General features: G+C 43.0%; 1 protein-coding gene across 20 annotated transcripts in view; it reads left to right on the top strand.

Moving 5' to 3' along the window:
* Positions 1-17,641, top strand: part of Ryr2 (ryanodine receptor 2) — a 585,615-nt gene that overhangs the window by 359,745 nt on the left and 208,229 nt on the right. For all 20 annotated transcript variants that reach the window (XR_005495333.2, XR_010058952.1, NM_032078.3 and 17 more), the window contains 2 exons: positions 6,684-6,843; positions 9,347-9,494. Coding sequence is in view for 18 of the 20 variants with exons in the window: in NM_032078.3 (NP_114467.2) it covers positions 6,684-6,843; positions 9,347-9,494 (308 nt within the window). In the remaining 2 variants the exon portion in view is untranslated. The remainder of the gene's footprint in view (positions 1-6,683; positions 6,844-9,346; positions 9,495-17,641) is intronic.

A 17,641-nucleotide genomic window follows, 5' to 3' on the forward strand; every position in this document is an offset into this window, starting at 1 on the left:
TTGAACTCAGGACCTCTGGCAGAGCAGTCAGTGCTCTTAACCGCTAAGCCGTCTCTCTAGCCTGATGCTTGCATTCTATACCTGGCTTTCACCCGGTTCATGGGGGATTCCAAACTTGCATCATTGGGCTTGTACTTTTACCCACTGAGCCATTGCCCCAGCACCTTGTGTTTGTGTTTTGAAGTGATACCTTTTACTTGTTTCCTGTTTCCTATGTATCTCATGGAAATGGATCTATAGTGCCTAGACATCCAAGTCACAATCTACTGAGAATTATTGTTTCTGTTTGATTCCCTGAAAACTTCATTTCCAGTTTGTCTGCACACACTGCACTGTGTTCTCTGGCCTCTCTTTGAAAAGATGCTGTCTGCTGAGTGTTCTTAATGATCAATCTTTCCCTCTTGAAGTGGTCCTAAGTCTTGACTCAAGATTGCTAAGGAGTAAAGGAAAATCTCCAAGCAAAAAGGAACCAAAGTGTGTGTGTGTGTGTGTGTGTGTGTGTGATGGGGGACTTCACCATATCGATATTTACTTTAAAACAAACACAAATAAATTAAATAATAGAAAAAATATATGCCTTGGCATTCCCAGTTCTAATTTCTGTTTCAAATTATTTCTGCTCTAGTTGTTTTCTGGAGACCGTTGTTTGAGAACTCCCTCTACCCTTTCCATGAAAATGTCAGCCAAGCATTTGTTTCTAGACACGCTTCCAGCAAGACATACTGTTCATATCTCCACTGTGCAGTCATATGGAGTATCCCTATTTGTTTCAAGGCCCTGAAAGGGCTAATTTGCTCCTGAAATTTAAAGCTAACACCCATTTAACCCAGACTTCATCTTTTCACATTTACCATGTAGTGTTCATCCCATAGTGACTTCCCTGGTTCATTTAACTTGATTCATACCAAACAGAATGGGATGGCTGGGAAACCCGGAGACTCACTGAATGTTGGTGGTGGTCTGTCATGCTTTGGCTACAACACTTTAGTTGGTCTCTTTCAGCCTCATTTGCACCCCTTAGTAAGTCTATGGGTCCTTTGGGAATGGAGTATACAATTGGTCTGCCATGTAACAGCATGGGGGTCTCTGCTCATCCAAGAGATAGTAAGGATTTTCTTTGTTTACATCTTCAGGGATTTGCTGCAAGTAGAATGGGCAGCTCAGCAGGATTTGTCTGGCTTGCTTTTGTTCTCTTTTTCACAGAGTATTTAAAAGAGAAACTCCAAAGAAAACCAATGCCTAGGCTGTAATTTATTTTATTTTATTTTCTTAGATTTTATACATGTCAAAATAAAACTAGAAGATAATAATTTCAAAACACTGTTCGTTCTTTGTCAGGTGAATGGATTTGAGTTACACATATGCTTACTTTTATATTATATATAATATAATATAAATATATATATATATAAAATATATCTACCTAATGGGCTAATTTAATAAAGTTATTGTCACAGGGAGTAGGCCTGTGAAGTAGGTGTACTAAAAACTACTGTTCAACAATTATATGAAAGGAGATATGGATATAGTAGCTGATTTTGTTAGGTCTTTTCCAGAGAGTTCTAGAAGGTAGTGTGCATTGTATAGATAGGTCTGTTATTGACAGGCTACAAGATTTTGCTTTGCAAGAATTGTTACAAAAATTACTTCTTTATTGCCTGTGAATTTTCAGCAATCAAGCTGAAGCTTCCTTTCAAGCTACTTAGCTTCCAAGATTAACAATCTATTTCCTTTTATTGAAAAATCTGAGCTCTTTGGGTTTTTTTTTTTTTTTCAAGATAGTACTTCATGGCAGCTATTGGTTGATCGTTGTGTACCTTATCAAAGAGCTTGAGTACGAGGAAATGGGCATTTGAAACCAAAGTTCGTTTACATGTTTCTTTAACATACACATTCTGATTTAATGCTTTAACGTGTGTGTGTGTGTGTGTGTGTGTGTGTGTGTGTTCACATATATGACTGTGGCCATACGTGTGCTAAAGCATACATGTAGTGGTCAAAGAACAACCTCAGGCTCAGGTCTTTACACCCCACTTTGTTTGAGGCAAGGTCTCTCTTACTGTCCACCACTGTGTGCACCAGGCTAACTGGCCCATGATCTTTGGAGACTTATTTTTGTCTCTGCTTCCTCCTTTACTTACCAGTGTAAAGATTATGGACATGGGTATTACTGTATCCAGTTTTATTACTGGTTTTAGGGATCCAAACTCAGGTCCTTACTCTTGCACAGCAAGCACTTTAACCCATGGGGCCACGAGTTTCTTTCTTAGGATGTGACTCTAGAGAACCCTGACTAATACAGGTACCTACTACCCTTTCTCCCAAACCTCTTCACATCCTTGTTTCTTTCTTAGGATGACTACAGATTGAAAATGGTTTTAGAAGCATCTAGTTCCCTGTGAAGCATGTGTTTCGTCAGCAGCCTCAAATCTAGCCCATTGAATGTACAACTTTCAAAGGCACCTGTATTTATCTTTACTGTGTGAGATGATTTGAAGTTAACAAGCAGATGTGAAGAGGTTTGGGAGAAAGGGTAGTAGGTACCTGTATTAGTCAGGGTTCTCTAGAGTCACAGAACTCATGGGTAGTCTCTATATAGTAAGGGAATTTGTTGATGACTTACAGTCTGTAGTCCAACTCCCCAACAATGGTCAGCAGCAGCTGTGAATAGAAGTCTAAAGATCTAGCAATTGCTCAGTCCCACAAGGCAGGCAGGTAAAGAAGAAAGAATCTTCCTTCTTTTAAATGTCCTTATGTAGGTCTCCAGCAGAAGGTGTGTCCTACAAAGGAGCCAAAACCATCCAATGGAAAAAAGATAGTATTTTCAGCAAATGGTGCTGGTTCAACTGGAGGTCAACATGTAGAAGAATGCAGATCGATCCATGCTTATCACCCTGTACAAAGCTTAAGTCCAAGTGGATCAAGGACCTCCACATCAAACCAGACACACTCAAACTAATAGAAGAAAAACTAGGGAAGCATCTGGAACACATAGGCACTGGAAAAAATTTCCTGAACAAAACACCAATGGCTTACGCTCTAAGATCAAGAATCGACAAATGGGATCTCATAAAACTGCAAAGCTTCTGTAAGGCAAAGGACACTGTGGTTAGGACAAAACGGCAACCAACAGATTGGGAAAAGATCTTTACCAATCCTACAACAGATAGAGGCCTTATATCCAAAATATACAAAGAACTCAAGAAGTTAGACCGCAGGGAAACAAATAACCCTATTAAAAAATGGGGTTCAGAGCTAAACAAAGAATTCACAGCTGAGGAATGCCGAATGACTGAGAAACACCTAAAGAAATGTTCAACATCTTTAGTCATAAGGGAAATGCAAATCAAAACAACCCTGAGATTTCACCTCACACCAGTGAGAATGGCTAAGATCAAAAACTCAGGTGACAGCAGATGCTGGCGAGGATGTGGAGAAAGAGGAACACTCCTCCATTGTTGGTGGGATTGCAGACTGGTAAAACCATTCTGGAAATCAGTCTGGAGGTTCCTCAGAAAATTGGACATTGAACTGCCTGAGGATCCAGCTATACCTCTCTTGGGCATATATATACCCAAAAGATTCCTCAACATATAAAAGAGACACGTGGTCCACTATGTTCATCGCAGCCTTATTTATAATAGCCAGAAGCTGGAAAGAACCCAGATGCCCTTCAACAGAGGAATGGATACAGAAAATGTGGTACATCTACACAATGGAATATTACTCAGCTATCAAAAACAACGAGTTTATGAAATTCATAGACAAATGGTTGGAACTGGAAAACATCATCCTGAGTGAGCTAACCCAATCACAGAAAGACATACATGGTATGCACTCATTGATAAGTGGCTATTAGCCCAAATGCTTGAATTACCCTAGATCCCTAGAACAAACGAAACTCAAGACGGATGATCAAAATGTGAATGCTTCACTCCTTCTTTAAATGAGGAAAAAGAATACCTTTGGCAGGGAAGGGAGAGGCAAAGATTAAAACAGAGACTGAAGGAACACCCATTCAGAGCCTGCCCCACATGTGGCCCATACATATACAGCCACCCAATTAGACAAGATGGATGAAGCAAAGAAGTGCAGACCGACAGGAGCCGGATGTAGATCACTCCTGAGAGACACAGCCAGAATACAGCAAATACAGAGGCGAATGCCAGCAGCAAACCACTGAACTGAGAATAGGTCCCCCGTTGAAGGAATGAGAGAAAGAACTGGAAGAGCTTGAAGGGGCCCGAGACCCCATATGTACAACAATGCCAAGCAACCAGAGCTTCCAGGGACTAAGCCACTACCTAAAGACTATACATGGACTGACCCTGGACTCTGACCTCATAGGTAGCAATGAATATCCTAGTAAGAGCACCAGTGGAAGGGGAAGCCCTGGGTCCTGCTAAGACTGAACCCCCAGTGAACTAGACTGTGGGGGGGAGGGCGGCAATGGGGGGAGGGTTGGGAGGGGAACACCCATAAGGAAGGGGAGGGGGGAGGGGGATGTTTGCCCGGAAACCGGGAAAGGGAATAACACTTGAAATGTATATAAGAAATACTCAAGTTAATAAAAAAAAAAAAAAAAGAAGGTGTGTCCTAGATTAAAGGTGTGTACCACCATGCCTGGATCTGGGACTTCCTTTGTCCCAGATGACCTTGAACTCAGAGATCTCCTTGCCTTAGTGTCCGGGGATTCACAGTCACTATGCCTCAAGATCAGGATCACAGGTGAGCCTTCCAGTTCTGGATTGTAGTTCATTCCAGGTATAGTGAAGTTGACAACCAGGAATAGCCACTATGGTGCCTTAGTTTGGGTGAGATTATTAGTTATTCAAACTCCTTTCTTCTTTCCTTGCACAGGGTGCTAGAAACTCAGGTAAAATAAACTATAGTTTACAGTCTGGGATGACAGCTTAGTTGGGAAACTGCTTGCCTTGCATGCATGAGGGCTGAGTTTGATTTCCTGGAACCCATGTTTAAAAGGCTGGGCAAGATGGTGTACACTTATAAACAGAGACCTGGGTCAACTGAGATAGGTGGATTCCTAGGGCTTTCTGGTCATCCTGCCTCGTCTTTTTAGTGAGTTCCAGGCCAGTGAGAGATGCTGTATCAAAAACCAAGGAGGATGGCAGCTGAGTAACATCTATCCTTCATAGATGTATATGTGCATAAGTTTGTGTGTGTGTGTGTGTGTGTGTGTGTGTGTGTGTGTGTGTGTGTGCAAGTGCACGCAGTCTACACCTGAAAATGAATCAACTAGTTTGAACTCAACTTCAAATTAACAAACATAAATAAGGCTTCATGCTTCTCACTGAGATCATTCACAGATCAAAACAATTTGGGGAGAAACTTTATTTAGGAAGAGGACTAAAACTGTCAGAATTATCTGGTTTCTCATGAACAGAACTTGTCTATAATGTTTTATTAAGAAGGCATTTCTCTCTCCTCCCAACCATCAAAAGAGCTTCCTTAGTATGAAAGCTTCCTGTTAGCTTCATTTGCCCAGAGCCATCGTTTTCTCTTGAGGATAGCTTGCATGAGCGTTGGCTTTAGTCAGTGATTTATAGATTCGTCTTCAATCTTTATTATCTGTGTGCCCTTGCTGATAGCTAGTTAGGTCTAGGCCCCTCAGTGCCCACTTAGAAGTGCTATGTTGGAGTGTTCATGGAATCCCAGCAGTGGGGAGGTGGAGAGATAGTTGAATCCCTGGGAGCCCACTGGCCAACCCGGCTAGTTCTATCAGTGGGTTCCAGGTCTACTGAGAAACCCTGTTTCAAAAACAAGATGGAGATACATGAAGATACATCACTGTAGGCCTCCTCCACACATACACACACACACACACACACACACACACACACACACACACACACACACACACGTATACATACACATACATGCATGCACCCACGCATGCACGCACACACCAAAAGTTTATGAAAAACAGTATTAGGGTTGGAAGGATGGCTCAATGGTTAAGGATACATAGTGTTTTTAATAGAAGATCTAGATGTGGTTCCCAGCACCCATGTCAGGCAGCTCACAACCACATGAAAGTCCAGCTCTAGGGAGTTTGACGATCTTTTCTGGCCTCTATTGTTACTTGTGCATTCTCTGTCTCTGTCTCTGTCTCTCTCTGTCTCTCTGTCTCTCTGTCTCTCTCTGTCTCTGTCTCTCTGTCTCTCTCTCTGTCTCTGTCTCTCTGTCTCTCTCTGTCTCTGTCTCTCTCTCTCTGTTTCTCTCTCCCTCTTCTTCTTCCCCTCCCTCTCTCCCCTTACTTTCCTGTTCTTCCTCTTTGAATCTTAAAAAAAAAAAAAAAAATTACATGAAGACAAAGCCCTTAAGTGTTGCTCATTTTAATAATCAATACTTTTGTTTTGAGCACCCGAAGTGTCAACTATTAAGAACACACAGTTGTAGGTCCTTTGTGCCTTTCAGATATAGGTAAGTGGTCTCTCTTACATTTTGCTGGCATATAAACAGAAACCTAAGGACCCTGTGGCTTTCCCTAGCTACCTAGGCAGCAGCTGAAACAAAAGGGTCCCGAGCTTGCTGACTGACTGCTCTATAGGTCTGGTCACCACAGTCTTCAGCAGAATACTTGGGATTGGATGGACCAGGACAGGACTGTCACAGGATTTCAACAAAAAGAGCATTTCGAAGTTTCTCTGTTTGCTTTGCAGTTACCAGCTGACCAGTGGATACAAGCCTGCCCCCATGGATCTGAGCTTTATAAAACTTACCCCGTCTCAGGAAGCAATGGTGGACAAGTTGGCTGAAAATGCTCACAACGTGTGGGCCCGGGACCGAATCCGGCAGGGCTGGACTTACGGCATCCAGCAGGTACCCAGGGGTCTCGGAGTGTAGACTCTCATCCTTTCTAGCTGAGGACATAAAGGCATGGCTTTTTACAGATATCTCATCTCGATACTCCTTAGTGTGCTAACCCATCTGGACAAACCCTGCACCACTAAACTGCTGAGGTGGCTCTGTGGGTAAAGTAGTTAAAGTGCTGCCCTCTCAAGCTTCACCACCTGAGCTGCACCCCTGCCACCCAGGTAAAGGTAGAATGGGGAAATTAACTCCGCAAGGTCGACCTCTGACTTCCACTGTGTACTGTGGCGTGCAGTACCCCACCTCCAGTCATATATACAACAATAATAATTACATTTTAAAAAAGAATTTAGGTAACCATAGCTCTGCGTGGCCATCACAGCCAGCCGAGCTATGACCCTTCACTTGCACCGAGGGGATCATATTACAAGAGCAGTTTGTAGTGTGGTTTTGGGCATTCCCTTCCTTGAGGTGGTTTAGAAGGGACTTTTGAAATACGAAGACTGAACTATAATAATAATAAATACATCCACACTTCCTCAGTCCAACTCTGAGCATCAGAACTCCATTTAAGACTTTGCTCTGCATTTTTTTTCCAGAGTAGCAAGATGATGTATTACATGTTACTGAACGCCCTTGTGGGGGGCAGTACACTGTAAATTACTCCTCCAGTGCCATCTGGGTATGACGACATCCCAAAGAATAAGTAAAGTCTGTGAACAAACAGCCTTGCATCTGTTTGGGACACCAAATGAGATTTTGTTCAATGTAGGAGGAAAACACATGTTCAGAATTTTTCTAGATTTTGAGTGGAGTAATTTTAGTGATCATGGAGTATTTCCTGAATAGAAGAACTCATGGAAGTCGCTGGAGAGGCAGAGGCAGCACAGCAGAGGGGGAAAGCGAAATTTAGCTTCACGCATTAAGCACATCTTAATCTGTCTTGCTATTAAAATTCTGTGTACTACTGTTGCCCTCAGTAACAAAATATCTGACTTCATTGTGTAATGCAAAGGGCAATAGCAGTGCCTGGCAATGGACACATTCCACAACCATATTTTTATTAGACGCTGCCACCAAGCTTAGAGTTTCATAGTTACCGTGTGTAACTCACATTTCCACCAAGGAAGGAAGAGTCTCATTCCCACTTCACACATAGTAGACATAGGACCCCAGGGATAAGACTTTGCTCAATGCCGTCCAGCCAGCAGGCCACAGAACAGGACTAGGCTCAAGTCTTCTGACACCAACCAAAGACCTTCACTTTCTTCTTAGGATGTCTCTTGATAGGTCATGGTGGAACACCTGTATGAGAAGATTTTCAGGGGAAAAATGGATAATTGCTCAAAGACAGAACATATTTCCATATAAAGACTAAAAGATTGTTTAAAAATATATTTACCATTTTGATGAATTGTGTGTTTGTGTTTGTGTGTGTTTGTGTGTGTTTGTGTGTGTGTGTGTGTGTGTGTGTGTGTGTGTGTGTAACCTTTCCTACTGGGCCCCACACGTTTGCAACGTAATGTCTGAATGATAAACTGAGTTCTGAGTTTTCACTTTCTTTTTGGTGACATGATCTGGCTCAGTAGTAGGCTGTGGACTCCTGGAGAGAGTTGACTGGTAGTTTCCTCCCTTGTTTATTCTCCCACAGTTGGTCTAAAACACACGTGTGCCCAGAAACCCGAGGAACTGCGTCAGCGGTCAGACTCTTGCCAATGACTGTCCACACACTCTGACTTCATGTGGGTCACAGGGTTCTAGATTGGGAAGCTGAGATAGAAGAACTCAGCACCCTGTCAGAAGTGAGGGGAACAGGCCATAGGGTTTGAAGCTGTGTTGGTGGGAAGGCTCCTGAGGTATCGCTTGTTTTGAGAGAGGGTAGCTTTGGAATGTCCCTGTCCCCACAAACAACCCACATGACTTGTTCCCAGATAGCAGTGGATGGTCAGGCATTCATTATAAACTGTGAGAGGAAGGGGACAAAGAAGAAACAAAGCAGAATTCCTTGTACCTGTCCAGCCCTTTAGCTTGTCTTTTTTTTTTTTTTTCCCTCTCCCCTGTGTTTGAGATAACATCTCACTGTGTGGTCAAGGATAACATTGAACTTGAAAACCTCATGCTTCAATTTCCCAAGTCCTGAGATTACAGGCAGGTGTCTCCAGACTTACATTTTTTTCTCTACTCTGTGTGTGTGTGTGTGTGTGTGTGTGTGTGTGTGTGTGTAGACACAGGGAAAGAGAGACACAGACACACACACACACACACACACACACACAGAGAGAGAGAGAGAGAGAGAGAGAGAGAGAGAGAGAGAGAGAGAGAGAGAGAGGCTTCACTACCTCATAGTTCCTCCTAAGCCAAGATACAGTAGAAACTGCTGGTTCCTCCTTAAATATGGAGGCTTTGGCTATGGGGTTGTAACACAGCGCTTGTCTCATTTGTGCCAAGCCTTCCTTCCATCCCCAGCCCTGCTGCATGGCTCAGTTGACCGCAAACCTTCTCCCCGATACAGGATGTGAAGAACAGGAGAAACCCTCGTCTGGTTCCCTACACTCTTCTGGATGACAGAACCAAGAAGTCCAACAAAGACAGTCTCCGAGAGGCAGTGCGAACACTGCTGGGCTACGGCTACCACCTGGAAGCTCCTGATCAGGACCACGGTACTGGGTTTGCTGTCACCGGTGGTTGCAACATTGTGTAGTGGGTTTTCAAAGCTACAGGAACACTTAAAATAAGGGGGGGGGGCAAGGATACCTCTTTTACTCTAGGTGTCCACTTGAGGCTGACAGTTTATATGGATTTTCCCCTGAAGGATTAGATCTATTTATCAATGGGTAGCTCAGGGCTGTGCATCATCTTTGCAGGGTTCACCTTCCCATGTAGTCAAATGTTATTCCTCTGCTTGGCATTTATTTTATGTGTTTAATTTTGATGAGATGACAATTAAATTTAAAGAACGATTGTGGGAGATTGACCTTTTAACAATAGTCCACCCATTTATGAACATGGTATCCTACATACTTTCTTATTAGTTTCTCTCAGTGACTTTTTTTTAGAATAAAGGAGATATATATGTATATATATATATATATATATATACATATATATATATATATATATTTCTTACAGTTAGTAGGGTGTTTTATAATGTGAGATACAGTTGTTATTTGTAGGTTGATTTTATGTTTGCTGATCTGGAGGGGTGTGTGTGTATGTGTATGAGTGTGTATGCTGTGTTTATTTTTATAAATTTCAAAGAGGTCTCTCTTTATAAACAAGTTCTCGTTGTTTTCCTTTTATAATAATTACATTTTACTTTTTGAATTACTGAATATGTGAGGCATTCATAACAAAGTGTAATAGAAGTGGAAAGAGATGTAGCCCGGCTTAGTCTTAGTCTAAGGGAATCATTTTAACATTTCATTGTTAGACATGGTATTAACAATAAATAAGATTTTGTTTGTCTTTTTTTTTCTCCCATGTCAGGACCAAAACTCAAGACATTGTCCATTCTAGACAAAACTCTTTATCCTTGAACTATTTCCCTGGATTAATATATTTTCTTTTTTTTAATTGATTGGTTTTGCTACTTGACAATTTCATAAACGTGTTTTAGGATTACTCTTGCCATCTTATCTCCCTACCCCCCCCCCCATCATTACCAACACTCTCATCTCTCAGTTCTTGTCCTAGACTCATGACTTTTACATTGTGACCCATTTAGTTTACCTAGGGCTGCCTTTGTGACAACTGGGTTGGAACTCGTCCATTGGAGCCTAGTAGGGTCATCGGGTACACAACTGTACACAATGGTCCCCCTTTCATTGAATCTACTAATAGTAAATAGTTCAACAGAGAGGGATAGTATCCCTGGACCCATTCTCCATTCATACCTGACTATTGACTAGCATATTCTTATGCAGACCCAGTGCTGAGAAGAAGTGGTGAATAAGGGCTCTCTAAAGTTCAGGAACTTTGTGGAAGATGAGGAAGGCTGTGGAGTGCATTGTCTGGGCAGGAAACAGCTATTAGAGTTAGGGACTCTCAGTAGCTAAGAAAATCCTCCTTTTAAAAATAAGTATCATTCACCACACTGAACAGACCTCCTAGTTTGCCACAAATAGTTGTGAAATGTTGAATACGTTTGTTTTTGTCTCTTGCGAAGAAGGGTATTTATTTTCTCTTTTATTCTTTTATGAACAGTTCTAGTTAGTCCTGATATATTGTCTCCCTTTCCTGTGTACAGCTAAAACTGTTTGCTAATAACTCGTACAAGAATCTTCACATCCATCTTCGTAAGGAATGTTGGTGTCGGAATCTCTTGGGATATCCTCGTGTTTTAATAGACTGTTAAGCCAGCCCCATAGCAGAGAGTAGGGATGCCCCTCTGCCTATCTTCTGGAGGAATCATCTGTTCTGTTTCTGCTTCCCCCCTTTTTTCCATAGTCTTTACCAGTTTTTTAATGGACACTCTCTGAGCCTGGAGGTTGAGCTTTAGGAGAAGAGTTATGTTCACCAATAAACCCATTTGCACAGTTAAACTAGCTGTGTTTTCTGGCATAGAGTTGCCCACTGCCTCCATATTGTTGTTCTAATGGCTGTAGGACTTATTGCTAGCATCACCCCACTCCTTCAAGCTGATGGTTGTGGGGTTCTTGTTTTTGCTGGCACTGGAAATCCACTTGTCTCTGTATCATTGTTTTAATGGCCATCGGATTGTTGCTAACAGCGCCTCATCTCTTCAAATTGATGGTTGCTCAGTTCTTGTTTTTCCTGGCACTGGAGATTGCCCGCAGCATACTAGTCAGGCATGTTACCTCTGAGCTACCGCCCCTACCCTTTGCCTCCTGGACCATCTTGCTAGCTCTTACACATTTATTTCGTTTCTTTACATAGTTTTCTTACTTTCTTAAACCGTTTTGAAGTTGTTAGTGTTTCTTAGGACCCAGCCTTCTTTAGAATCAAGTTCTGCTGTCTGTCCCTTTCTTCCTGTATCCAGTACTATACTTTGTGGTCTTTGCATACCTTAGGAGTTTTGTGAGAAGCTGGACATTTTAAATGATATATTGTGGCAACTCTGGATTTAGTTATGGTGTACATTGTAACCATTTTCTTGGGGACCTTTTCAGAGCTAATGTTGTAGAGTGTGCTTGTCATATTGTAGAGTGGCCCCTTAGCTAGGGATAGACTGAGTCTTCCTTAAGTAGGGAAAGAGGCTCTAGGGAGAGGCTTCAGCTTCCCTTTGGGACTGGCTTCTAACATTCTATGGAAGAGTTTGTAATTTCACCTTAGCATTCATTTACTGCTTGTTCACAGCCTCAAGGTCTTTCACAGATAAGGCCAGATGGCAATTCTGTTCAGGTCTTTCCTGAATTATATGCATAGCCAGGAACGAAAGCACAACTCTGTAGATTTCTAGGAAAATGAGTTTTTTCCCTCCATGCAACCTGCTGTGGCTAGCTCCTGCCCTGTGTCTCTGTCATATTGTTTGCTCAGCTGTTGTTTATTACAAAGTTACCGCTACCTGGTGCAGCTGCTATGCAAAGGGATTGCCCCTGCTGGCTCTAACAACTGTCCCTGTGGAGAAGAGTATTTGCATTGAGCTACCTTTTAAAGCAGGTCGAATACAGAGAATTTGCAAGTGAGATGTAGACTAGGAGGTAAAATCTTGACAGTTATCTCTGAATTGGCCTTTGGAGGCATTTCTGCCCCCTTCTGCCTGCCCTGGAAACTTGTGGGTGGCTGGTTTGTTTCTGTGCCTGAGGGGCTGTTGCTTTTCAGTGTATCTTGGAGCTGGAGAAAGGGCCCTGCGGATGGACATGGTAAAAATATCTGAGTCCATGCTCTGAGAACTGTCACTTTAGGTTATTGATATGTTTTATAAAACCAAGTATATGTTTAGCAGAGCATGATATGGTAAGGTGGGAGGGGTTGTCTTAGAGGCCCCATGCGGAGGCATTCCCCCTCTTGTGTTTATAAAAAGATAAGGAGAGGAAGAATATGTTTTGGAGGATGTGTGGTGAGGTATTGGGGAAGGGGGTGAGGCATCCCATGGGGGACCAGCCTATAGTTTATTCAGGGCATGGGGAGGGGAGTTGAGAGCGTAGTGGGGTGGGGGGAGGAGAAGGAATACATGAGTATAGGCCAGCCTTGAGCACGTGAAGAGAAGGGGAAGGGGAATGTGAAGAGAGGGGGGGGAGGGACAGAGTGAGAGCAAGAAGGCATGAGAGAGAGAGAGAGAGAGAGAGAGAGAGAGAGAGAGAGAGGCAGGCAGGCAGCGGCATCTCCTTTTATAGTGAATCAGCCATACCTGGTTTTTGACAGGTAACTGTGGGGCAGAGCCTAGACAAAATGCTAATACTCCCCAAGTCCCACCCAGCTACCAGCCATATGACAGTGTAGTATAGAATAGAGTTTATTTGGGGGCATGGGAAGGGGAGTTGAGAAGGGAGTAGAGGCAGAGAGAGGGGACAGAAAAGGACCAAGAAAGAAGAGAGGAGAGGCCTAGGCCTGCCAGGAGGGGGAAGGGGGAAGGGGGAAGGGGAAAGGGGGAAGGGGGCAGGAGAGTGATGGAGAAACGGGGAGGGTGTCAGAGAGAGAAAAGGGGCAGAGAGAGTGAAGACAGGCCAAGCAATCTCTTTTATAGCAAGCCAGGCCTACCTGGCTGTTGCTAGGTAACTGTTGGGTGGAAGCCTAGAAGAGATGCTAATGGTTACTTCTCTGAACTTTGGAGGGATGAGTGGTTCCTTAATCTGTGGAGCAGAGGATTCTGAGCTTTCTTTACTCAAGTAATGGCATCGGCAGCAAAGGTTAGAAGGAAGAATGCAAATAGATGAGAAGATTCCAGAGAAACATTCATGGTCTCATGAAATGTAGACGGTGTTAATACAGTCACCAACCTGTGTGTCTGTGCATGTGTGCATGCATGCGTGTGTGTGTGTGTGTGTGTGTGTGTGTGTGTGTGTGTGTGCATGCCTGTTTCCAGAAAACTCAGCAGAGCAAGGAACTGGTTGAGAGTTTGGGCTAAGGTTTAGAGCAGGTAGGGAGATAGATCATGAGGCAAGAAAATGTAGCACATAGTATAGTTCAGGAAGGAAAGAAGGAACCGGGACCAGTGAGACATGTTCTTGCTTCCAGGACTCATGACTGGAGCGCAGTACCCAGCCCCCACATGGTGGAAATGGTAGGAGAGAACAGACTGCCACAGGTTCCTCTGTGATCCCTGTGGTGCAGGTGATAACTGTTGGGGTTTAAATCTCGGCTCGAGTCCAGACAGAGTACACCAAGCCAACATGGTTCCACGTGGAAAGGTTTAATGAGAGGAGAAGAGTAGAAGAGGGGAGAAGCAAAGGCTGGCCATGAGCAAATGAAAGGAAAGGGGGAGGGGTGGGAAGAGAAGGGATGAAGGGGAAGAGGGCACAAGAGCAGAGCAGAGAAGAGAGAGCAAGAGGGAGAGGAGGGGGCAAGCAGCCCCCTTTATAGTCAGGTACAGCTGGCTGTTGCTAGGCAACTGTGGGGCAGAGCATACCTGGCTGTTGCCAGGTAGCTGTGGGGGTGGAGTTAGACATAATATCAACATTTCCCCATTTAGGTTTAATTAAAAAAGAAAAGTTAGAGGCGATGGTGGAACAAGAATAGGATTGTCATGATCTCTGACTACTTCCCACTTGCTTTGCGGGCAACATGTCTCTAGGGAACCTAGAGAAGTGGGTATGGGATGTTTGTCCAGTCTTATGGTTGGCTGTTTCCTAGTTGGCTGTTGTCTAGTGTCTGTGGAACCATCTGAGGATAGGTCAGAAGGAACAGGTCCAGTAGAAGCATCTGTGTCTGTGAGAGGAGATTGGAACATCTGGAGGTGGCTTCTCTGGAGCTGTCCTGGGTGTAGTAAGCGCCTGGACTTGACAAGATGCTGGAACACACACACACACACACACACACACACACACACACACACACACATATTTATTATAGGTAGAGTAAGATTAAGCACATTTGGAAGAAAAAGGATTTTTTTAGATGTACATTTGAAACCCAGAGGAATCCCACCCTTTGGAATAGGTAGTAGGCGGGAACTTTAGATAGATGTACTTATCTGGGTGGAGTCTATTTGGTCCATGAGAGGTAGGTCTGAGTGGGTTTCCTGTAGTTTATATGTTTAAAACAGCTAACAACATGAGGTAACAAAAATATCCCAAGCCATTGCTGGGTCCCTGGGAGGATCCAAAGGGATCCTCTGTAAGCTAACAATGATCCCAAGATCCCACATAAAACAGGCAAGAACCGAGGTCTGGTATTCTTAACCACAGCCTGGAGATGGAGATAGATCCTTCTCGAAGCTTGCCGGGCAGCTTGTCTAACTGAATCAGAGAGCTTTAGGTTCAGTGTGACATCCTGCATCAGAAAATGAGGGAGAGAGTTATAAAAGGAGACACCGGAGGGACAGTGATGTCTGAGCTCTACATTCCTGAGCATACTCACGAATCCCCCACCATGTGCACATCTACATGTGAATACATACAAACACGTGGAGAAACAGTTGACAACTCTCTGTCTTTGTGAAGTCACATAAGCAGTAATCAAGGAGGCAAGGGTTGTGTTCTGTTGCAATGGGAGGCGAGATGTTTCTAATAATATGTCTCCTTCGTAGAAGATTACACATAGCACATTACAAAAAGTGGGTGCAAAGGATTAACTTACCCGTTCGAGGTATCATTTATGGGAGAGATCATTTTCTGCCTTAGAATCTGAACCAATCAAAACATTAGCTATTGGAAATCACAGGGAGACATTTTCATCCAAACAGAGAGTGTGTATGGCATAATTGCACACAGAAAGACGCGAAAAATGGTTCTGTCCTTGGGCCAAATGTAGGGCACAGGTCAGAAGACAGCAGCCACGCATGACAGGAAGATAATTAAGGCAAAACAAGGAATATATTGAAACCCTAACTGAGATTCGTGGAGATATTTAAGCAGAGAGTACCTGCCCTAGGAACTTGTCAGGCAGGAGTTTGCAATGCCATCCCAGTTTACCATAGAAACATAACTATGGTAACAGAGAGTGGGGACAGATTGGTGGGGGAGGATGCTGGGAGGTGGAGACACTAGTTGGGAAGCCTTTGGGAAAAACTGATTTTTCTAAAGTAGAGATTAAGAGGTGTGAAAGTTTTTATGGTATAAGACCACATCAGTCTAGCGATTGCTTACATACGATTAAAAGCATCAATTTGAGGCCTGAGAGGTAGCTCATGGGTAAGACACCTGCTGTGAAAGCTAGAGAGCTAGAGTTCAGTTTCTGGAACCCCTGTTAACATAGGAGAGAATTAGACTTCACAAAGCTGCCTTCTGACTTCCACATGTGCACAGTGGCACATGTTACCCCCTCGTTAATAACAATAGATAAAGATTTTTTTTTTAAAAAATGAAACATTAGTCTGTAACTTCCTCTTCTGCTGTGGCTTACATTTGATTAAGTTAAACGCAGAAAAGGTTGCAAAAATCGAGTCTAACTTTGTGTAATTTCTCATAGCTCTGATTTATTCCCCACTTTTCAGGAGAGTGCTCACCTATTCCGACTGAAATGCTCACCATTATTTGAGTTGTGGTATTTAGGAGTATTGTTCTCAATGATGTATTAAAACCTCTGAAAGTGGAATATGTTCTTACTCACTACAAGATTTTTATCGAGATCTGAATTACTTTACTAAATGTAATGCGAGGAAGTTGAAAGGGTGGCTGGTTCGGTACCAATTATTTTTAAAGTATGATATAATCACACCTGGCACATTCTAGATAATGTATAAAACTTTTAAGAGACTAAAGCTGCCTTCTTTGCTGCTGGGTGTAATTTGTTAATTTCAAACATAGTTAGGTCTCACTGCCCTCTAGTGGTTGGTGGCCTCTAAGCCTGTGGTCTGGTGAGGAAAATTGGACATAGAATAAACCCTCACTCTTGTCTGATCAGTCACCATGTACCTATTCTTGGCCAGCTCTGTAGGTTCAGGGAACACAGTCTCTGATCAGATCTATTTCCCAACTGCCTTGATTTGAGTCCCAATAACCTTGATCATGTCCAGGAGAAAGGTACCTGCTGAAGGGTTGGGTTTTTTTGTTTGTTGGTTTCTTTTGTTTTTGTTTTTGTTTTTTTTTATGTCATGTATTCTATTTATTATCTCGATATAAACATCATTTGTCAAACTCACACAGGTTAGAGCTACATACTAATAAGTGTCTGTGAATCAAACACAGTGTGTGGCTTTTCTACTTGGAATGGAGTTCTGTGTCTTTGACAGGGATGTGACACTTTGGCCTTCCTTGGGTCTTGTGCTTGAAGCTGGGGAAAGATCTGTTTGCTTCTCAAGCCAGCTCCGCAGGTGCTTGAGCTCATGTGATCAATGCCCAGGGACCTCAGAAGAGGGAGAAAGATACTTTGGAACTTTAGTTATAATTGGTTGTGGGCTCCCTGACTTGGCTGCTGGGAACTGAACTGAGATCTTCAAGAGAAATATGTGCTCCTAACAGCTGAGCCATCTCTCCAGATCCTGTCATAAAATTTTATGTCAAAATTGGCTCCCAAATATTTGGAATGTTTTAATCAAAGAATGTTTCTGTTTGCTTTCCTCAACCCTAAACTTTATAGTTATAACTTCTGATGTCCCAGAAATGTAACAGTGGATAGATAATGACTCCAGGATGCCTTAGTAAATTGGTTGACTAGAGAATGGATTATCCTGTACCTTGGAAAAGCATGGCTTGAATTTATCAGTGACACTTAGGTTTTATTCTAAACCTCAGGAGACTTCTAGTAA

Source organism: Rattus norvegicus, chromosome 17 (assembly GCF_036323735.1).
Source record: "Rattus norvegicus strain BN/NHsdMcwi chromosome 17, GRCr8, whole genome shotgun sequence".
In the NCBI taxonomy this organism is placed as follows: Eukaryota; Metazoa; Chordata; class Mammalia; order Rodentia; family Muridae; genus Rattus; species Rattus norvegicus.